The 24474-nt window shown below is 44.7% G+C and overlaps 1 protein-coding gene across 3 annotated transcripts in view; it reads right to left on the minus strand.

Moving 5' to 3' along the window:
- The window catches only part of slc7a11 (solute carrier family 7 member 11), a 33751-nt gene extending 30167 nt beyond the window's left edge, over nt 1-3584 (minus strand). The window contains exons 1-2 of one of the 3 annotated variants that reach the window (XM_076888092.1): nt 2973-3584; nt 324-450 (exon numbers count right to left, since the gene is read on the minus strand). In XM_076888092.1, the coding sequence (XP_076744207.1) occupies nt 324-450; nt 2973-3234 (389 nt within the window). In that variant the 5' untranslated portion in view covers nt 3235-3584. The remainder of the gene's footprint in view (nt 1-323; nt 451-2972) is intronic. The other 2 variants (XM_004574093.2, XM_004574092.2) reach the window with 2 other exon arrangements.
- Between the last annotated feature and the right edge of the window lie 20890 nt (nt 3585-24474).

Consider the following 24474-nt stretch of genomic DNA (forward strand, 5'->3'; position numbering starts at 1 on the left):
AAAGGTCCCATCAGGTTTGATGAGTAACATCAGCTTCCTTTTTGAATCATGTTAATACTCACTTAAGTCCAACATTTGTCTTGTTTAGCTTTGTTTTTGGTCTCCACCAACTACTGACCTGTCACTGACTGCATCTGTCTCTCTGTTTGCTACCAAGTTAGCATTGTATTAAGGCTTTACACTGTTACAGAAAATAGCTGCTTACTGCTGGAACCAGTGACTCTTGCCACCACAAGCAACATCCTTTATATTATACTTTGTGACAAAAAACAATGATTTGTAGAGCTAAAGATTCAGACTTAATTTGAGGCAAAAAGCATTACCTTATAGCAATGAGATCAGCCCATAGTCTTATAAAAGCCATCTGAGGTCCAAACGCTTCCATTATGTATGTGTAATGCCCGCCAGACTTCTTCATGCATGTTCCCAGCTCAGCATAGGACAGGGCTCCTGCAGTGACAGAGGTGACATATTAATCCTAGCTCAGAAACAAGAGGCTAGGTACATACCAGTCCCAGGACTGTTAAACTGTCTCAGAGGTGTACTCTCTCCCCTTTGTGTCCATGATTAGAGCAATGTATTATTGCGCAAGCTGCCTCAGTTCTGTAGCAACATTTTTGAGTGGAAAAAAGCATCACATTTATCCATTTCAGTACAGGCTTGGCAACAGCCATTAGGTGCAGTGGGTCCTGGGTTCCTTCTGGTGCATGACAGTACCTAGCCTCATGCAGGCAATTCCTGGAGAATAAGGGAATTGATACCACTGACGTGACTGACCGTCCGTGCCCTAAACACACACACCCGCCCTCTCACATCATCTATAATTGACTGAGACAGGACTCTCTTCCAGACACTAAACCAAGGCGCAATGTACATTTCAATTCCTTTAATTTTAAATATGTTTATATTGTCTATCCTGTAAAATAGTCAGATGTCTATTCATATTAATGTACAGAATTCACCTGCTTGCTGCTACTACTGCACATTCACCCAGTGTATATACTATATGTGTATATATATATATATATATATATATATATATAATGTTCTTCCTCTACACCCCCCCCCCCCCCAATTTTTGCACATGTCGAGGAGCGTGTCAGGCTACATTTCACTGTGTGTTATACTTGTATAACTATGCATGTGACAAATAATAAAGAACCTAGAACCTAGAAAAAAGTTTTGTTTCACTTCCATTTCTTCCTGTAGCATGTTGAAGCTCTACTTGGAACTTTGTTAGCCAGTTCTCAGGTGGTCTTAAACTTTATTGGGACTGGATTAATCTCTGATTCTCTCCCACAGCATGTATTTGTCCTGTGTTCCTCCCCTCAACCCCAATCAGACCTACCCCCCCCCCCCCCCCCCCCCCCCCCCGCCCCCTCCAGTTCTGCTGGAGCTTTCTTCATGTTAAAAAGACGTTTTTACTTCCGGCTCGCTCAAAGGAGGTCATGCAATAGTTGTGGTGTTCATTATTACATGTCAGGATGATTGGCTAATATGTCCTGTGGTTAATGATCAAATCAGAATTGATACATCTCGTAAGTTCTGGTGGTTGTTAAGTTCACTGAGAGTCTGAAAAATTACATAATTCAAGTGTTATCTTTCTCAAAGAAACCAAGCAATTATGTATATTCACATATTGCACAAGGTAACAAACCCATGAGCACATCTGTCATTTTTTTTCAAAGATTTGAAAATGAATTGAGAAATCATTAGTGCACACAATTAAAACCAGGAAGTGAAGAATTGCCCAACTGTTGAAGGTGGAGCCAGGAGAGCCCCCGGGCAGAGGTTTTGTCTGTGTTCGCCCATGTCCATCTCTGTTGACCTCTGGCCTGCATGTGCTTTAGGCAAAGACCGCAGTGGAGCTTCAGCTCTCCTTTGTTGGACTTGCACTGCTGTGGGTATTCAACAACAGATTCTGCTCTTCTCCAGTGTTTTTTTAGTCTTTTTGTTCCCAATAAGACTCTGACCAGTCAGAACTGAATTCAGGATTAGACTGCAGATTCTGACCTGACTAAACAGCCTGTAGGCATAGCACATCCTCTGTGTAACATGACAGAGGCCACATTTTGGCATGGACATGCAGATAACAGGCGGAAGTGCTGCTGTAAAGGTCCTTGGGTTTCAATACTTGAGATCATCATTGACAGCAAATGAGTTATGTTCATGTGTAAAATGAGTTTGTCCATTTACATTTCTAGAAACTGCATAAATATGTCTGTAACTTCTAAACAGTCAGTGCAATGTTTTTGTTAAACCCTTCAATTAAACTGAAACTCTGTATTTCAATCACATCCTGACTGTTTGATTTGAAATCCACTGTGGTGCTGAAGACAAAGCTACAAATACGCATAGTTAGGTCCATATTTGTTGGATCGAGACACAAAGTGTGAGAATATTCAGAATAAGTCGCAGAATCACAGCAATCATGCAGGAAAAAAGTTTTATAAGTGTTGATGCTGTGTGACTTTTACAGTCTCCAACAGTGAGTTATCAGGTCACTGTGTATGTGTAGCCATGTTTACAGCGATGCTGTGAAGCAGACTGAAGTTTGACTGAGACTTGAAGATCAGACCCAAGTTAGTGAGTTCAGCCCTGATGGCTGCCATAAAACTTTACTCTGAAACATTCAGCTCATGGTTTGAAGCAGATTTTTGTGGCTGTGAGATGAGCCTTTATATTAAAATCATCACTACACTTCTGATATTTGCATTAGTGAACTGTAAAATAGCAGCTTTAGCACAGAAGAAGCTTACTCGACGGTTTCAATACTGACAGTGTTTTTGGCAGTGATGGTTACATCTCTTCTTTTTTAATCTTACTTTATACAGAAAACAAATGACTTCTGTTTGTTACTTTTCTGACTTCTTTTTATGTCTGTTGTTAAATCTCTACAGCCACAAACAGTTTTCTGAAGCTCCACCAGTATATTACAAGAGCAGAACTCCTCTGCTCATATTCCAACTCACCAAAGAGGGACAGCACGCCACAGGCAATCCACACCAGCAGGGACACTCCCACACTTCCGGAGTGCTTCAGGATTCCCTTTGGTGAGATGAAGATCCCGGCTCCGATGATGGTCCCAATGATGATGGAGATGCCTCGGAGCAGGGTCACCTTCTTCCCCAGTTCTACCTTTCCGTCCTCACGCTTGAGTTCTGTCCCGTTTGAGGAAGCTTTGTGTCCATTTGCTGCAGTTTCTCTGTGAGCAGATGCAGAGCTTCCAGTCATCTCTGTACACAGTGCCTACCACGCTTCTTCTCTTTATGAATGCTCTGTCTGTGACTGCAGACACCCCGTCTTTGTGACTGAAAGTTACAAAACTCTGAGTTAAGACTAAAGGCCAGGCAGGCCGTGCTCTCTATCTCTCTCTCCTCCCACCCACCAACCTTCACTCTGCCCTCCCTCTCTCTTATCTCTCTCACTTACGTCTCACTTTCCTGCCCGGCTGTCTACCCTTTGACATCACCAAACTTTTCTCTCCTTTCTTTCTTCTCTGCACTGCTGTCTCACCCTGAGTTTGCCTTCCTGCAGCCCCTCTTGTGTAAATCCTGGCTCACGTCAGTGAGGTGTTGCTCTGTTGGGTAATCATGACACAGCAACCTGTTTTTCAACACAGACTCACTCGTTTCCTCATCTCCACCCCTTATCCAATTTCTCTTTTGTCTAATTTCCTCTTGTAATTCAACGTCCTCCTCTTTTTATTAACATGACTACACAGGTCTGTAACCTGCCCTGGGATGATTTCAATCGAGGCGAGCAGGTAAAACCAGCTTTCCTGGGACAGCAGCAACTTCAAAGAGCTATACAAACTGCTTTACTTCGAGGTGACCATGGTACTCAAGGGAACAGAAAATAAGGAAGTATTAGAAACCCTGTAAGGGCTGGTGAAACACTGCTCTGTTTTATGTAAAATCAAAGTTAGCTACTGAACATGCATATCATTGTTTTCACTGCTAATCAAATTATCATGTAAGAAAACAAAGGCACAGGAATAAAAAAGGCTTTCTGCGTCTTTCTCTTCCCATTCTGCTGCCTTGTGAAACAATCCTGCTTCTCTGTTTCCAATGGTCAAAACCAAAATGTTGTTTTCTCTGCCAAGCTTGAAAATTGTATTGGCTGCATGGTTCTTCTTTCTGATATCTGGTTTCATAAAGTTATGAAGAGTGAATGAATAGTGGCATTGTAAAGTGCTTTGGGTGCCTTGAAAAGCGCTATATAAATCCAATCCATTATTATTATTATTATAAGTTTGATCAATACATAAAAGAGAAATATGTTCAAGTAGTAACAATGACTGCTTGCATGTCTGAATTTTGTGCGCGTACATGATCGGGCTTCAGCCTTGGTAGATTAGTGGTGACAGTAGGAATGTGAGAAGATAAGAACTCTGTCACCAGATGACCATCATACATGATTTTACATGAAAGAAATTCATATGTGAATTTTACTAAATTATGCTTAACGTTGATCAGAAAATAACACAGTGTTTCATGAATGGGAATTTTACCACATCCAATAAATAAGATAATAAAAATTTTGAAGGGATTCTGATAGGAGGAGTCACTGAGAGCCTGTACAGAGTCTGACATTGGTATGTGTCTGCGGTGCAGGATGGGGCTGCAAGACACACACCAGTCTCTGAATGTCTGACTTGTAAAGCGTGTAATTTAATAAAAAGAAATTGCATTAAATAAACTGTGATTGACAAAAACACAGTTTTAAAAAGGAAAAGAAAGAATTCATCTGGAGGGAGGGATTATGTTACAATGAATGTGTCAAAGTACAGTTAAATAAACTGAATGAAACATGAAGTGAATTCTATACAGGGAGTGCAGAATTATTAGGCAAATGAGTATTTTGTCCACATCATCCTCTTCATGCATGTTGTCTTACTCCAAGCTGTATAGGCTCGAAAGCCTACTACCAATTAAGCATATTAGGTGATGTGCATCTCTGTAATGAGAAGGGGTGTGGTCTAATGACATCAACACCCTATATCAGGTGTGCATAATTATTAGCCAACGTGCTTTCCTTTGGCAAAATGGGTCAAAAGAAGGACTTGACAGGCTCAGAAAAGTCAAAAATAGTGAGATATCTTGCAGGGGGATGCAGCAGTTTCAAAATTGCAAAGCTTCTGAAGCGTGATCATCGAACAATAAAGCGTTTCATTCAAAATAGTCAACAGGGTCGCAAGAAGCGTGTGGAAAAACCAAGGCGCAAAATAACTGCCCATGAACTGAGAAAAGTCAAGCGTGCAGCTGCCAAGATGCCACTTGCCACCAGTTTGGCCATATTTCAGAGCTGCAACATCACTGGAGTGCCCAAAAGCACAAGGTGTGCAATACTCAGAGACATGGCCAAGGTAAGAAAGGCTGAAAGACGACCACCACTGAACAAGACACACAAGCTGAAACGTCAAGACTGGGCCAAGAAATATCTCAAGACTGGTTTTTCTAAGGTTTTATGGACTGATGAAATGAGAGTGAGTCTTGATGGGCCAGATGGATGGGCCCGTGGCTGGATTGGTAAAGGGCAGAGAGCTCCAGTCCGACTCAGACGCCAGCAAGGTGGAGGTGGAGTACTGGTTTGGGCTGGTATCATCAAAGATGAGCTTGTGGGGCCTTTTTGGGTTGAGGATGGAGTCAAGCTCAACTCCCAGTCCTACTGCCAGTTTCTGGAAGACACCTTCTTCAAGCAGTGGTACAGGAAGAAGTCTGCATCCTTCAAGAAAAACATGATTTTCATGCAGGACAATGCTCCATCACACGCGTCCAAGTACTCCACAGCGTGGCTGGCAAGAAAGGGTATAAAAGAAGAAAAACGAATGACATGGCCACCTTGTTCACCTAATCTGAACCCCATTGAGAACCTGTGGTCTATCATCAAATGTGAGATTTACAAGGAGGGAAAACAGTACACCTCTCTGAACAGTGTCTGGGAGGCTGTGGTTGCTGCTGCACGCAATGTTGATGGTGAACAGATCAAAACACTGACAGAATCCATGGATGGCAGGCTTTTGAGTGTCCTTGCAAAGAAAGGTGGTTATATTGGTCGGTGATTTGTTTTTGTTTTGTTTTTGAATGTCAGAAATGTATATTTATGAATGTGGAGATGTTATATTGGTTTCACTGGTAAAAATAAATAATTGAAATGGATATATATTTGTTTTTTGTCAAGTTGCCTAATAATTATGCACAGTAATAGTCACCTGCACACACAGATATCCCCCTAAAATAGCTAAAACTAAAAACAAACTAAAAACTACTTCCAAAAACATTCAGCTTTGATATTAATGAGTTGTTTGGGTTCATTGAGAACATGGTTGTTGTTCAATAATAAAATTATTCCTCACAAATACAACTTGCCTAATAATTATGCACAGTAATAGTCACCTGCACACACAGATATCCCCCTAAAATAGCTAAAACTAAAAACAAACTAAAAACTACTTCCAAAAACATTCAGCTTTGATATTAATGAGTTGTTTGGGTTCATTGAGAACATGGTTGTTGTTCAGTAATAACATTATTCCTCAAAAATACAACTTGCCTAATAATTCTACACTCCCTGTATATGTATGACCCAATGTTTGAATGTGACAGATTTTCTGTGTTAAGACTGACAAAGAAAATAAAGTGATTTTAAAGTTTAAACTTTGTGTTAAATCATATCAAGATTCAAGGTTCAAGGTTCTTTATTTGTCACATGCATAGTTATACAAGTATAACACACAGTGAAATGTAGCCTGACACGCTCCTCGACATGTGCAAAAATGGGGGGGGGGGGGGGTGTAGAGGAAGAACATTATATATATATGTAGCAGCAAGCAGACATCTGACTATTTTACAGGATGGACAATATAAACATTTAAAATTAAAGGAATTGAAATGTACATTGTGCCTTGGTTTAGAGTGTATATCAGTCCGATAGACAGAGACTGGATGGAGATTAGGTGAGTAGACATTAATAAAGTGACGTCCAATAAGAGAGGGGACAGAAAGGGTTCTTCTGCAAGATAAGGATCTAAGACATCCACAGCTGAAAGTGACACCAGAACCTGTGAACCTGCAAACTGGTTGTATATTTTTGACTTTCCAGTTTAGCTGTGTTAGATGGTGATTATCCTCAACTTGGAACGCAGCATAAATGCATCCTCAGGTCTGGTTGTGCTCATCCTTTCTCTAACCTGTGAGTGCAAAAAGCTCTTACAGGTTACTCTAGAGCTGTAATTATGACCTTCCCTTGGGGCCTATTTTCCAGGCCACTAGAGTTAAGCCCAGGCATTAGAAGTGCCACAATCATTGGAGGAGCGTTAACACGTGGGACTAATAGGATTTGACCTGCAAGGCGACTCAGGTGTTTGCTTATGTGATCAGAGTGAGCAGGGGAGACACCTGGACGAGTAGTGGGAGAGTCTCCTCACCCAGCCCTTTATTGCCTCCTGGGTAAGACTCATAGGATCAGAGGTTAGGAAGTTCTTATCAGAGAGGAGTCAGGGATGCAGATGGACACACTGGCTGCTCCTTAAATCTGTCATTTCACTGATTTATTGTCATAAACCAAGTTGTAATCTAATTATAATTCCAACTATAACTGTAACTGTAATTATAATGAACAATTTATTGATTGAACATTCCAAAAAATATTATTAGTCATTAATGAGAGATCTAATTCAATACAGTGGGGCAAAAAAGTATTTAGTCAGCCACCGATTGTGCAAGTTCCCCCACTTAAAATGATGACAGAGGTCAGTAATTTGCACCAGAGGTACACTTCAACTGTGAGAGACAGGATGTGAAAAAAAAATCCATGAATTCACATGGGAGGATTTGTAAAGAATTTATTCGTAAATTTGGGTGGAAAATAAGTATTTGGTCACCTCAAACAAGGAAAATCTCTGGCTCTCACAGACCTGTAACGTCTTCTGTAAGACGCTTTTCTGTCCCCCACTCGTTACCTGTATGAATGGCACCTGTTTGAACTCATCATCTGTATAAAAGACACCTGTCCACAGCCTCAAACAGTCAGACTCCAAACTCCGCCATGGCCAAGACCAAAGAGCTTTCGAAGGACACCAGGAAAAGTATTGTAGACCTGCACCAGACTGGGAAGAGTGAATCTACAATAGGCAAGCAGCTTGGTGTGAAAAAATCAACTGTGGGAGCAATCATCAGAAAATGGAAGACATACAAGACCACTGATAATCTCCCTCGATCTGGGGCTCCACGCAAGATCTCATCCCGTGGGGTCAAAATGATCATGAGAACGGTGAGCAAAGATCCCAGAACCACACGGGGGGACCTGGTGAATGACCTGCAGAGAGCTGGGACCAAAGTAACAAAGGTCACCATCAGTAACACACTACAACGGCAGGGAATCAAATCCCGCAGTGCCAGACGTGTTCCGCTGCTGAAGCCAGTGCATGACCAGGCCCGTCTGAAGTTTGCCAGAGAGCACATGGATGATACAGCAGAGGATTGGGAGAATGTCATGTGGTCAGATGAAACCAAAGTAGAACTTTTCGGTATAAACTCAACTCGTCGTGTTTGGAGGAAGACGAATACTGAGTTGCATCCCAAGAACACCATACCTACTGTGAAGCATGGGGGTGGAAACATCATGCTATGGGGCTGTTTTTCTGCCAAGGGGACAGGACGACTGATCCGTGTTAAGGACAGAATGAATGGGGCCATGTATCGTGAGATTTTGAGCCAAAACCTCCTTCCATCTGTGAGAACTTTGAAGATGAAACGAGGCTGGGTCTTCCAACATGACAATGATCCAAAACACACCGCCCGGGCAACAAAGGAGTGGCTCCGTAAGAAGCATTTGAAAGTCCTGGAGTGGCCTAGCCAGTCTCCAGACCTCAACCCCATAGAAAATCTGTGGCGGGAGTTGAAAGTCCATGTTGCTCGGTGACAGCCCCAAAACATCACTGCTCTCAAGAAGATCTGCATGGAGGAATGGGCCAAAATACCAGCTACTGTGTCTGCAAACCTGGTAAAGACCTATAGTAAATGTTTGACCTCTGTTATTGCCAACAAAGGTTATGTTACAAAGTATTGAGTTGTATTTTTGTTATTGACCAAATACTTATTTTCCACCCTGATTTACCAATAAATTCTTTACAAATCCTACCATGTGGATTCATGGATTTTTTTTTTCACATTCTGTCTCTCACAGTTGAAGTGTACCTCTGGTGCAAATTACTGACCTCTGTCATCATTTTAGGTGGGGGAACTTGCACAATCGGTGGCTGACTTAATACTTTTTTGCCCCACTGTACATAACACAGCTGCATCTCCATCCTTTTCAACTGAATGTCTGCGGTTTGAAATGCATTATTCATGAACACAAAGTTAACTAATACGCTAAGCATACTTTGTACTTTTTAAAAATTATTTTAGCATCAGTACATTGACCTATAGTCAATTGAGACTGAAATGATGTAAAACATAACATCTACTTCTGCACTACTGCCAGTGCCACTTTCCCAGGTTTAGCTTTCATGTAAACAGAAAGAAACAAAGCTTTTGTTAGGGATATTTTTTACAGTGCAGAGGATTTGTTGTGTTAGTTCAGTGGTTCTCAAACTGATGCCAGAAAGAAAAGGTTCAGTCAGCTGTGGACAAGTCCAAACATGACAGTCTACCAAAATTTAATCTGCCACTAAGTCACCAGAGAACCTCAAGAAAAAGATGGAACAACGTCCTTCACTTGTCTGTGAAGGTTCTCAGTCATCCAGGTCATCGTAGTCAAAGGAGCTTGCAAAGAAAAGCGTCTGGACTTCTTTAAGTTGCTTGAAGACGTTTCACCTCTCATCCGAGAAGCTTCTTCAGTTCTAAGGTCGTCCTTCACTTATTGTCATTCATTATATTGTCACAGCCTTTATTTCGAGTTGTCTAGCAGCGCCTGTCAACCATACTGACCTTGCCATCACTGGAAAGCCCACGTTTAGCTATTTACTGGCTGTCATTTGAGGAAGTTTCATCATTAGATGACACAATGTAGGATTTTGTTTTTTGGGGCATGGGTGTGTCTCCTGTGGTTTTGCCTGAAAGCCTTTGTCAGCAGTATGTCGCAAAGCACCAAGAGAAGCCTTTTTCAAATGATTATACTCAGCGTTTTGGGGTTGTTTTTCTCTGACACATTTTGCCAAAAAAAAACAACATTCTGAGACCAGATATTACTGATAAATTCACAGAAGTACACAAAGTTAAGAAAATGAGGTGACAACCTAGTGGGCCTCTTGTGCTGACACGGTTTGGGTCTGCTGTACAAAAGCACAAAAATGCTCTTTATCATCAAACATTTCTGTTCTCAGAGCAAAGATTTCAAGTCAGCAAAAAGCAACTTCATCAAAACATTAACTGAGGAAAAATCACGTTTTACTCTCACTGTTCTAGCAGCACATAGAACATATTTAATCCTATTTTTCTTTCATTTGTCACCTCTCTGTAGCAACATATGTACAAAATAGCTCTAACATTGTAAGTCATCCCTCAGGATCAGTGAGTCGGCAATCACATAACTTTTGAACATACTTGTCACCATGACTTCAGCTTCATTCATGAGTGTGTCTCCATGCAAAAAGGCTGGATGTGGGCACACTGTGGCACAGCAGATTTATCTCTCACTGACAAAGATAATATAATGCATTGTACTGAAAACAATATAAAAAATGTACAGGCCCATATTGTGGATCAGATAAACTGGTGTAATACAAACCATTGCAAATGAACGCTGGAAGAAAGAAAGAAAAACAAACAAACACCTGGATCACCTGTATGGAGAAAAAAAAACAGAAGAGAAAACAAACAAAAAAGAGCAACATAATTAAAAAAAAACCCAGCACCATCACAATAAACTAGCTAGCAGTAGATAACAGTAGATACTAAATATTAAACGCTATTGTGCAGCACGCAAGATAGACAGCGCACAATGTGCTTTGAGGCAGCAGCCAAGAAAGGTGTAGTCCGCGTCTGTGAACACCCGTGTGTACACCTGTGTGGATCAGCATGCTTGTATTCAAAAGGTTTCTCCATGTAACGATCTGCTAGGGAGTGTGGGGAGCCATAGCCCCGTCCACCAGGGCATGAAGCAGGTATGGAGGAGATCCAGGTCCCAGACATCCAGAGGCCCCAGAGTACGAGGACCCGAGGAGGACCACCAAAAGGGGGGAACCGTGCCACCCTCCTGGGAAGAGCTGAGTAGAGCCCCAAACGAGAGGTCACCCAGCAGATCCAGAGGCCTGAGGGCACCCCACCCCCCGGAAGGGGCCCAGCCGGGCCACAGGCAGCAGGCCCCACCAATCGGCCACCAGGAGTGAGCCGGTACATACATGAGCGCCCAGCCCCAGTCGACAAGAACCACCAACACACCAACGTCTGAGGGCATCAGCCACTGGCAGGGAGTGTGGTGAGGGGAGATGGGCCTCCGTACTTTGGAGGGCCTGAGATGTACCCAGAGAGGTCGAGTCTAAGACCTGACCTGACATATAGACACAGACGAACAGGCGCACGCGGACACAAACGTGCATTCCCACCCCCATATACATACAAGGTCTTAAATAATCAGGCCCCATCTTATCTTAATGACCTTGTAGTACCATATCACCCTATTAGAGCACTTCGCTCTTGCTCTGCAGGCCTACTTGTTGTTCCTAGAGTATTTAAAAGTAGAATGGGAGGGAGAGCCTTCAGTTTTCAGGCCCCTCTTCTGTGGAACCAGCTTCCAGTTTGGATTCAGGAGACAGACACTATCTCTACTTTTAAGATTAGGCTTAAAACTTTTCTTTTTGCTAAAGCATATAGTTAGGGCTGGACCAGGTGACCCTGAATCCTCCCTTAGTTATGCTGCAATAGACGTAGGCTGCCGGGGGATTCCCATGATGCATTGAGTTTTTCCTTTCCAGTCACCTTTCTCGCTCACTATGTGTTAACAGACCTCTCTGCATTGAATCATATCTGTTATTAACCTCTGTCTCTCTTCCACAGCATGTCTTTTATCCTGTCTTCCTTCTCTCACCCCAACCGGTCGCAGCAGATGGCCGCCCCTCCCTGAGCCTGGTTCTGCCGGAGGTTTCTTTCTGTTAAAAGGGAGTTTTTCCTTCCCACTGTTGCCAAAGTGCTTGCTCATAGGGGGTCATATGATTGTTGGGCTTTTTTCTCTGTATCTATGAAGCGCCTTGAGGCGACTTATGTTGTGATTTGGCGCTATATAAATAAAATTGAATTGAATTGAATTGGGGCAGCACGGTGGCACGGTGGTTAGCACTGTTGCCGCACAGCAAGAAGGTCCTGAGTTCAATTCCACCATCAGGCCGGGGTCTTTCTGTGTGGAGTTTGCATGTTCTCCCCGTGTTTGCGTGGGTTCTCTCCGGGTACTCCGGCTTCCTCCCACCGTCCAAAGACATGCAACTTGTGGGGATAGGTTAATTGGATAATCCAAATTGCCACTAGGTGTGAATGTGCGAGTGAATGTGAGTGTGAATGGTTGTCTGTCCCTATGTGTTAGCCCTGCGACAGACTGGCGACCTGTCCAGGGTGTACCCTGCCTCTCGCCCAATGACAGCTGGGATAGGCTCCAGCGCCCCCCGCGACCCTGAAAAGGACAAGCGGAAGCGAATGGATGGATGGATGGATGAATTGAATATACACAACCAAATACTCAGCACTCACCCAACGTGTAGACAGACACAAATAGACACTGCACAGACAGTCACACTCCCCAAACATACTCTATATCCCAGGTCCAGGTACCCCCGCCCCCAGACGGGCAAGCCGCACCTAGACCCAGGAGATGTTACCCTTCTCTCTGGGGCGGAGGCAAGCGGGAGTATTTGCAAATTTTCAAACCATCAGTGAAAATGGTGAGATCGATTTCCCAGAAGTTGGAGGGGACAAAGCATTTAGACATTTTTACAGACATGATTTATGAGGCTTGGGACAGATGTATACTGGACATTGTTCTTTACAGTTTCAGTTAAGAAGCTGCTCACACCACTATTGTTTTATTCTTGCAACTGAGATTTCTAAATAAAAATCACAGAATCATGCTCTCTGTCGCTGTCTGACAAAACTTTAACCAGTTTCAGAAGCTGCTGAAGACACCGACTCCATGAAGGGTGTGAGCTTTCACAGACCACACACTGAATGGATGGATGGATTAATTCATGAATGGATGAACAGTATGGTGGAAATTTCCAACAACTTATGATGGTCAAGATGATTTGTGGGTGTCACGGACCGCCGGGGCAGACCGTGTGGAGAGTGCGTGGAGGACTCAGGTGCAGACACGAGTGACACGGGAGTAAACTTTAAACAAAAGCGAGCCTTTTATTGTGGCTGGTAACGCAAGAGAAACAAACAAGAATAAGGGCAGCTCAAAAGCAATAACTAAACAGAAACCTAAACTGGGAATGAACTAAGGTAAGGCTATGAATACAACAGACCGGGCATGGAAACATGGAGGGTGGGAACACAGACGACGCGACGCAGACTACATGAAACACAGAGACTAAATACACATGAGGAATGATCAGGGGAAGTGGCCACACATGGGAACGCAGCTGACACACATGAACTTAACGACAGGACAGGAGGAGTGAAACTGAATACACTGACAGTGAATGCAGGCCTTCAAAGTAAAACAGGAAACATGAGACATGAACCGGGGAGACGTAGTACAGGGGGAGGTGACATAACTGACAGCATGAACTTGACAGTACAAGACACACAGACATGAACACACGAAGGGCAAGGGAGACGTAATGCAAGGGTGGTATATACAGATGGCTGGACTAACTTAATGAACCTAAACAATCAATAAACATCAAAATAGACTAAACACAAAACACTGGGTCGCACGACCCAGGACCATGACAGTACCCCCCCCACAAGGGCTGGCTCCCGACAGCCCAAACCCAGGAACCAAAACACAAGCAAAACAGAAAACACCCCACCCAGGGCGGGAGGCGGGGGACCAGGACGGAGGGAACAAAACGAACCAAAAACAAGGAGCACGAGAACAAAACTGAGTCCACAAATACACAAAAGAGTCCAGAACAGGAAGGCGAATGTCCAAAGAGGCCCGAAGGCCAACCCGAGAGGCGACAACACAAAAGTCCAGTCCAACCGTTCCGGAGGCCGGCCACGGGAAAGGTGGCCACGGTGACAGAACAGATCCGGAGGCCAGCCGCGCGGAAGGCAGCGGCGGCGGCGAAGGCGGAGCAGTTCAGGGGGCCGGCAGTGCGCAAGGCAGCGGCGGCGGCGAAGGCGGAGCAGTTCAGGGGGCCGGCAGTGCGCAAGGCAGCGGCGGCTCTCCAGTGTCAGGCGTACTGGCCGAGGCCCGGTGGGCACAGGACCAGTCAAGGCGGGACCAGACGAAGCACAGGCTGAGGCGGGGCCAGGCGACGACTCTGAGGCGGGGCCAGGCGACGACTCTGAGGCTGGGCCAGGCGAAGCACAGGCTGGAGCTGCAGCAGGCGAAGCACAGGCTGGAGCTGCAGCAGGCGAAGCACAGGCTGGAGCTGCAGCAGACGAAGCAGAGGCGGAGGCCGGACCAGGCGTGGCAGAAGCAGGAGCTGGTGCTGAGGCTGGACCAGGCGTAGCAGAAGCAGAAGGTGGCTGGATGGGCGGCTCGGGCCCCCCAGCAGACGTGGCATGGTGCTGGACGGGCTCCTCGGGCCCTCCAGCTGACGAGGCGTGAGGCTGGATGGGCGGCTCGGGCCCTCCAGCTGACGTGGCATGGTGCTGGACGGGCTCCTCGGACCCTCCAGCGGAGACAGGCGGCCGGACGGGCCCCTCGGACCCTCCAGTTGACGTGGAAGGAGGCCGGACGGGCTCCTCGGGCCCTCCAGCTGACGTGGAAGGAGGCCGGACGGGCTCCTCGGGCCCTCCAGCTGACGTGGAAGGAGGCCGGACGGGCTCCTCGGGCCCTCCAGCAGGAAGAGACGGCTGAAGCAGAAGGCAGTCTGAGGCGGAGAGAAAGCTCACGCCATTCCTAGCAGGCTGAGAAGCAACCTGTACAGCAGACGTGGCATGAGGCTGAACGGGCTCCTCGGGCCCTCCAGCTGGAAGAGACGGCTGAAGCAGAAGGCAGTCTGAGGCGGAGAGAAAGCTCACGCCAGTCCTAGCAGGCTGAGAAGCAACCTGTACAGCAGACGTGTGGTCCCCTTTCGCCGTCTCCTGAACCTGGGCTTCATGTGGCGCGACTGTGAGAGCAACGCTAGAAAAAATCCTGGATCCTACAGAGTCAGGAATATGGTTTGTGATTTCATTGTGCGCTTCATAAAAACTGTTACACACAATCCTTTCATTATCACAACCCGACTCTGACTGGCCCTTAGTCTTAACCAGAGGTAGGTCGGCCACAGCATGGATGTTTATGAAATCATGGTTAATGGTGGAGCGGTCTTTGGCACCAGTTTCTTCGTAGCTGGGCCCAAAAAAGGGTAACCCAGTACACTCCACTATGACAGGCTCATGAGATGAGAAAGCACAGTCACTCACCTCCGTCATAGGAGTCTGGGACAGAACTAGGACGGGTGCGGACTGGACAGCTGCTGCCCCCTCCTCTCCAGAGACCTCAGCGCAGTACAGACAGTCCTTAGTCGCTCCCTGAGGAAAGCTAGGCAGTCTCTCTTCAGACCCGGTAACTTGTTCACACAACGTTTCAAACCTGGCATGAGGTGGCGTAGCATTTGTTAAATTGTCAGAGGTAACAGAAGTTACTTCTCGATCACCCACACAACTAGGGCTGCTCGCTGATGGTTTCAACACATTAATTCGAAAGTCACATGACACAGAATACTTCGAGTCTGAACCTTTACTCCCAGCATCCGACGTTATTTCAGAGAAATCCCCCGACTGCAGGTTCACTGTGTGAGACTTAACGTCCTCATCACTAGTTAACTCAGTAAACCCCTCTGACGTGGTAGGAAGACATAACACAGAAGTACAATGGTTGGTGGCTGTAAACAATGGTGGGTTGGTTATTACAGCGTTGCACTTTACAGACGATCTGTCCTGTACTGCGCTAAAAACCTGTGTAGAGCTAGGTGCTAGGTTAGTGCCGGCGGGCACAGACACATCTTCATTAACGGCAACATTAGAACTGTTGCTCATAGTACCAGGGTTAAACAACTCAAGAACAATACAGTTATTGTTTGCATCAGCACAACATTTAGGTTCAGAAGTCATGACGCTGAGGACACAGTCATCTTTATTGCTGTTAGGATTGTTAACTGGTTCATGGATGCTGTAACCTGCCGAATCAGCCGGGTCACAGTCAGACAAGAAGTCTTTATTCACAGCAGCCCCTGAAACACTCTCCTTTGACTTAAGGTCTTTGGCTATGGGGCTAGATACAATGTCAGAAACTGAGGCAGTGGTACTCACGACTGGATGGCTGATGGAAGTCAAAGCCTCAGATGGCAATAACCGAGGGACCTCCTTGGGCTGAGGCTCAGAGCGCCGGCGGCGAGAGTGCCGCTTCTTTCTATCCGTGGAAGCGGGCGGGGTGAGCGGTGGAAGTCCCTGGCAGCTCCGGGGACCCCCAAGAGCCAGTCGAGTTCCCCGGAAAGAGCGCTCGTCACGATCAGGAGCGAGCCACGGCTCCCTCCCGAACTCTTCCACTAGCTGTGCGCCTGCGGCGTGCTGCTGCCCCACGTGATCGACGTCCAGGACCCCCACAGCGTCCGCGGGATGCTTCGTGGAGGGCGAGACAGGACGTAGCAGTGCGCGACGGCGGCGAGAACGCCGCTTTCCCCTTGAAGCGGCTGTGGACAAAACCTGACTGTCCCTGGCGACCGGCTCCTCGTCCTCCAACCACATCCGTGCTAGAAAGACAGCAGGGGACGAGTAGTCCGATCGGGGCGGTGAGGGCGGGCGGCAGGTGCGAGGCGGGGCAGTTGGCGAGAACTCCTCCTCGGGGATGAGCCAGGGCTTCCAACGGAGCTCCTCCTCCCGATAAGCCCGCAACACCTGCTGACGCTCATCGTCACCAAAATCTATGGCCTCCATCGCCTCCGTGTGCTGGTCAGTGCAGCTTGACTGTGGCGGAAATGAGGAAGCCGATCCACGGTGAGGCGATGGCTGAGTGGAAGTGGACCTCAGCGTCCCACCTCTCACAGCCTCTGGCTCATGAGGCAGCGGCGATGACACCCGTTCACGGGACGGAGGTGTGGGTGCTGAGGCGGCATTCAGGACCCTCTGGGCCAGCGCACGGGCACGAAGCTCCTCCTTAAGGGGGCCCAGGGAGTCAAACGCCTCGACGAGGTGGGGGAGCTGTCGCAACCGTGGCTCCCGCAACAAAACGGCGTCCACGGCCGCCAATCCTGTGGAAACCACACTTGGATCCGCGCATCCGATGATGCGATCCATAATGCGGCAGAGCCGGTTCAGCTCCTCCCCTACCTCCTCTGAAATGTCCGCTGAGTCCGACATGGTCGCGTCGTACTGTCACGGACCGCCGGGGCAGACCGTGTGGAGAGTGCGTGGAGGACTCAGGTGCAGACACGAGTGACACGGGAGTAAACTTTAAACAAAAGCGAGCCTTTTATTGTGGCTGGTAACGCAAGAGAAACAAACAAGAATAAGGGCAGCTCAAAAGCAATAACTAAACAGAAACCTAAACTGGGAATGAACTAAGGTAAGGCTATGAATACAACAGACCGGGCATGGAAACATGGAGGGTGGGAACACAGACGACGCGACGCAGACTACATGAAACACAGAGACTAAATACACATGAGGAATGATCAGGGGAAGTGGCCACACATGGGAACGCAGCTGACACACATGAACTTAACGACAGGACAGGAGGAGTGAAACTGAATACACTGACAGTGAATGCAGGCCTTCAAAGTAAAACAGGAAACATGAGACATGAACCGGGGAGACGTAGTACAGGGGGAGGTGACATAACTGACAGCATGAACTTGACAGTACAAGACACACAGACATGAACACACGAAGGGCAAGGGAGACGTAATGCAAGGGTGGTATATACAGATGGCTGGACTAACTTAATGAACCTAAACAATCAATAAACATCAAAATAGACTAAACACAAAACACTGGGTCGCACGACCCAGGACCATGACAGTGGGCTTTGTACTTCTCTGTACTTCGCACAGAAATTAAGGACATTTTTGTTTGTTTAACTATTTCTTTGTTCTTACAGTGCTTCTTGGCAATCAATGTAAAGATATGTAAGTGATTTCTAACATAGACACCTTCGTACCTTCATACTTTCCAATTAGCAGGTGAAATATATCATATATATAAATATATGTATATTTTTTAGCAAAAATATACATATATATATATTTAGCAGATGACCTGCTCTACCTCCTAAGCTACAGCCACCCATGGAGGTCCTTATAGTGGTCACTAGATTGGTCACACATGGCTGCTGGAGGGCATCCCTTCAACCAGCATTTGTCACAAGTCTGCCATTGTGGTTGTGTTGGTAACGCCCAAGCCGATCTCACAGGAGGTGAATGGGATTGAGGTCAGCACTGTAGGCAGGTCATTCCATCCTTTCTACTCCCAAATGCTGGAGGTAGTTTTTCATTATGCCAGCTCTACGGGGGCTATACATTGTCATCTTGGAGGACAGAGTTCGGTTGCAGATTGTGGAGATATGGAATTGCCACTGGTTGCAGAATCTCATCTAAATGAATCCTATGATAACAAGAATTGCTCTGCCAGTGAGAGAGACACTTTTCAGTGGCATAAAATGGTATAAAACGTCTGTAGCTAATCAAAATAAAAATGTGTGTTGTACGATCATTCCATCATGTAAACAGAACAGTTCAAAGAAATCATAAAAAGCCCAATGACATTCACCCATGATGAGTAGAAACTCTTAACTCTGACTGTGTTTTGCTGTCTTTTAGAAACATTTTAAAGGAAATCCATGACAAGCAATATGGTCTGCTGTGTTGTACACCCCATTTAAGAAGTGTGTACTTGGTTTTTTCAGTAATTTATTAGTCTGTTACGAAGGATCCATACAGTATATGAATGCAGTTTGCTAACCAAGCCTGCTAGCCCTACCAAATAACTTGGCATTCCACTCTCCCAAAAAAATCTAAAAGATAAAGCACAGAAATGTTGAGAGGGATATTGATGCCTTCTATGTGCATGGGAGAAACAAGCCAATTAAAGAAGATCTGAATACTTGTAACATATATATATATATAAGTGTACATTTCAAATGTGAAAGAATTCTGTGCTGTCTGAATGTAGAGATTGACTCATGTGTACAGCTACTGGCTAACTTTATATAATGTTTCACATAAACATGTCTTTACAGACTAAGAGAGGGGAAACGTGTGTGTGTGGAGTCGGTGTATGGTAGATCTTACTAACTAGTAATGACATTGTTTTCATTGCTATATGCTGCATTCCACACAAATACCAGCTGCCAAAACAAATGGACACATGCTATGGACACACAGAAAGGTCGGTTTAAGGTTGTGTTCTTTGCATGCTTTCACATTGACCACTCACAATTTTTTTGCATGGCAGAGCAGCAGAAGGATTTCTCACTTTGAGTTCAGAAAGACAAGAAAACACATTGTCCGTGGTGTAGGAAATATGATGATGATGCTGTTCAAGTTGTTTGTACAGAATGTTTTCTCTAAGTATTCTGTACAAGCAGGTGCAAGATAAGTAAGTACTGTGTGACACAAATACATGCTGTGCATCCCTGGAATATTAAAGAAACAACAACCATGCTCCTGACAGCTGTCTCTGCAGACACCGGATTAATACATATGATCTAACAAGAGACTTTTTTAAAAATCTCCTCAATGAACTGAAAGGAATCATCAACATCTTTTAGAATCACAGTTCTACAAGAAAAGAAACTTCTTTGTAGTTCAGGGAACCAAGAAACGCAGTCAAACCAACACTGCAGCCGAAAATCTGATGAGTTTCCCAAGATTTGAAGGGTTATGATACAATAAATCTTTAAACTGTGTTCTTAGAGCCAAACTACAATGGCTCCATGCACCTATTCGATTTCACAATAGTTCATCTAGACGGTCCCCAATCCCAGTCCACGAGGGCCGGTGTCCCTGCAGGTTTTAGATGTGTCCTTGATCCATCACAGCTGATTTAAATGGATAAACTAGCTCCTCAACATGTCTTGAAGTTCTCCAGAGGCCTGGGAATGAACTAATCGTGTGATTCAGGTGTGTTGACCCAGGGTGAGATCTAAAACCTGCAGGGACACCGGCCCTTGTGGACTGGGATCGGGGACCCCTGATCTAGACTCCCACCAAGTGCCTTTTATCATAAATTACCTTAACAAAATGGCAAAAGACAACATGGTGATTACATATCTAGCTAGAGGGGCTTTTATTGCTTTCAGCTCTTCTTGAATAATAATAAGAATAATAAGAATTTCCAGGCACATTTCACGAAGCAGAACGCTAGTGATGTGCGATACCACTGATTTCCTTTCCGATGCGATACCAAGTAATATCCAGGGTGGTATCGACGATACTGATCCGATACTTTGTACAAAAACTTATTTTATTTGTTGTATCTCAAATTATAGCATCATAATAATTACAGGACATCAGATTACTTGTTCTTATCACTTAATAATGCAGAGTTCATCATACAGAAATAAAAAATCTGAAGTTGCGCTATTTGAACACCTTGCCTGCCTGCAGCACTAAAGGACCCGTGAGAGACGTCTGTCTCGCCCTAGCAGCACCTGTCCCTCTCCTTGTCTTCAGTTCACCTCAACATACCCTCGTCATATTCTGTGATAATGATTTACTCTGAGGTGTTTGACAAGGTTAGTGATGTTGCAGCAACACCTCACTTTTTTGCCACATGTATCGCAAACCACGTCTCAGCTGTTTGTGGAGGTAAAATACGTCCGCACAATCATGCTCAGCCATTGTTGTGAGTGCGCACGCCAAGGGACTGCGAGACATTTATATAGCTGTATTTCGCACATGACTATGAAAGGCGGAAGAGGAAATAGTTCCTTCGAATGTAGACAATCCAAATGTTATAGTTTCTTTCCACTGTGTTCCTGTTAATGATAAACTACAAATTTACTCTAAATTACTAAAATATCGATATTTTAATGTGAGAATCGATTCTAGAACATAAATGATTGGTATCGGAGGAATCGATATTTCATGATCGATCCGAACATCACTACAGAACGCAGTCTTCAGAGATATCTACGTGAACACTGTGATACATCTGACCTTCAGTCCGAAGCAGAAACCTAAACCAGTCTTAAACGAAAGCACAAGTAAAACTTTTTTACTCACAAACATATCTTTGATTGTTAAGAATTTATGATCTTGGTGGTGCTTGCATACTGCAATATCACCACATAATATAGTCCAAAAGGTGGAAGTTTGTAAACTTTTTAAAAAATGCAAAGCCGTGTACACTTGTGCACTTCAAAAATTCCTTGTATACTAGACCTTCTTGCACATCTCTGTTTCCTGTGTTGTTAGAAATCAAACTGTAATTTTAGGAAAAATTATGCCAAAAGCACATTTACAATTACTTAATACCGTTTTTAATTTTATTTCTTTACACCAAATCCCCTGTACACATATACGGACTCCGAGGATGAGCAGCCTACAAAAAAAGGCCCCTCAAGTGAAAATACCAGGTAATAAAATCATTTCTAGTGTCTGTGTACATATCTGTGTCTGACACAAGGAAACTTTTTTGACAAGTTGTCTGTATTCTTTCAATAAATTATCTTTTTCTAAACAGCCCTCACCACTCCGCAGTCTGCCCCCCAGCCCACTGATAGCAACCATCATAATGCCCCACCCAGCTTCCAGCACCTTTCGCCACTCCGGCACAACACACAAACCGACACAGCTTTGCGATCTCCCCAGCATGCAGAGTCTGATGTCGATGTCTTCCCTATAGATGGTATGCTTTTAAAATTGTTTTAAAGCTGCATCACAATGTCATTGTATTCTTATCTTCAAAACACCAGTTTATACTCCTGAATGTCATCGTGTTGTGATTTCTTTTCTGTAGATTCCAGAGACTCTGTGAGGCCACTATTACGAGGCAAGTTTGAAAATCTTGGAATTTCACAGTTTACATGGTATAAAAAATATACGTGACAGGCAAAAACTAGTAAACACTTTTAGCAGTTACAAGAACTAACAAATGAATATCCAACAAAAGGGAATAGAAATACATTGTACTGCAAATACTTTGGTTTATTCTTTGTATGACTTGAAAATCAGGCTTTAGGGAAAACTAAATGACATGTTTCTATCATCAATTGCATGAAGTAAACACACAAGCACTTGCATACACATTTAAGACACCTCCTGGGTGAGGTGCTCCGGGCATGTCCCACCGGGAGGAGACACGCTGAAGAGATTATATCTCTTGGCTGGCCTGGGAACGCCTTGGTGTTCCCCTGGACAAGCTAGAGGAGGTGACCAGGGAGAGGGAGGTCTGAGCTTCTCTGCTTGGGCTGCTGCTGCCGCGACCCGGCACCGGGTAAGTGGAAGAAGATGGATGAATGGAAGTGAATATAACTAAACTGACTGCTTACTTGCAGGTGGAGAGAGATGAGCTCTGAGAAGAGGTAATGTGAATCCGGGTTAGCAGAATGCTACAGTAGGGCTGACCTGAGTTCCAAAGGTTCGAGGAGTGGTGGTGGCAGGAGAGCAGGCAGATGAAGCACTGAGAGATTTCCAAACGAGACAGTGAATTATCCAGGAGTCTGGAAGGTGGGCTAGAGCCAGAGTGATGAGCCGAGGGGATTTCCAGGTAAGTCTTAAGTCTTCCACGCCTGATTGCCTCCAAACCAGCTCCAGGCGTGGAAAGCTGGTGAGGGGAATCTAAACCGAATTACAGTTGACAAAAAAGCTGCCATTATGTCTTATAAATGTGTTCACTCACTACCTGTAAAAAGTACAGCGATGTTCTGGCAAAAACAGCTACCAGTACTTTACAGTTTTATTTATTTTACAATATTTTAGTATTTTATAATTCAACAAATTTTTACAGTGTGTTGAGATGGATGACTGACAGACTATGATTATAAGAATTATAAATATACCTAAATATAAGTGCTTTCAAAGTGCTTTTTGAAATGTGTGTATGTCTGTATGAACGATGCTTGTAGTACGAAACTCTTTGGGTGCTCAGGTCGAGCAGAACAGCACTTTGAATGTATCTGTCCAGTTCAGTCCTGACTGAGGACACCTCTGTGTTTGCCATAGAAAGACTGAATACGTTTTGGGGAAATGCAATAATTACTGTGTGTTTTAGAGCATTTTTACCTCCATGTGGAAGAATTTTTTTCACATTGAAAAGTAACTCAATGAGTCACTGAATCAAAGGATTTCAATAAGCCAAGATGAGGCTCTCAGAAAATATCAAGATAATGAGAAATTTAAATAAGAGAGAAGACTGTAAGAATGTGAGGGAGCAGAAGAGAATCACATTTCCATTAACACCAAGGTCATTTATCCAGCCCCACTCCTCAGCTGCATTCAGAGGGAAACAGCAAATCTCATTTTCTGTGTTTCTCATAAGTGGCGGATCAACCACACTCACTTATCATTCTCTTATGTGCTGTCTGCTCTGTTTTTCATTCTTCTCTGCTTTGTTTTTACTAGTTGCAATGGTCATTGGCGGGGAGTTAATTAGGACACCAGAAGCTGTTGAGCTTTTTCATGCAGTTGTAGTCTTATACAAATAATCCAGTCAGCCGTCTAGTATCCAAGTATCCAACTTGCACATGCTGTTTATTATATGTGAATGAAATGTTTAAAAAATAACTACAGATTTACTGTAATTAAAACCTGCCAATGTAGCGATTTTCATCAAAACCAAAAGGCAATGTATGCTATGGTTTTCAGAATGATCAGTGTGGGTGACCATTGTGTTTCTGAAATAAGCAACATCTTTGCTTAAAAAACATTATTTTGGGTTGGCATCTATCATTAAGCATGATACACACACTCACCCAGTAACACAGTATAGTCCTGTGCAGTTGTATTGTGAGTCACACCTCACATGGACGTATAGCACATAGCACCTTCATTTTTAAACACACATTGTGAAAGCTTTAGGGTTTAAAACAATGATCATCTTAGTGAAATCCATTCTGTATGTGTTTGGACCTGTTGTTGTGGTTGTTGTTCAGTCTGAGACCTGTAATTTTTTCATCTGAGTCTGAGATCTGACATTTTTTCGTCTGAGACTGAGACCTGACAACTTTTTTCCTGAGACCTGACGATGTCCTAAAATGTACACCGTACTCCGGTCTCAGTCCGTCTGCACCCACCCCTGGCCCTGGTCACTTGGTCGTTTTAGTGTTGATGCTGTTCACGTCTCGGATAGCCTCGGTTAGGGCAATTCCGCTTCCAGTGTCCATGCTTACCACAGGAAAAGCAGGCATCTGGGTCTCCTCCCCGCTGCTGTCGTTGTTGAT

The sequence above is a fragment of the Maylandia zebra genome, linkage group LG2 (genome assembly GCF_041146795.1).
Source record: "Maylandia zebra isolate NMK-2024a linkage group LG2, Mzebra_GT3a, whole genome shotgun sequence".
Lineage (NCBI taxonomy): Eukaryota > Metazoa > Chordata > Actinopteri > Cichliformes > Cichlidae > Maylandia > Maylandia zebra.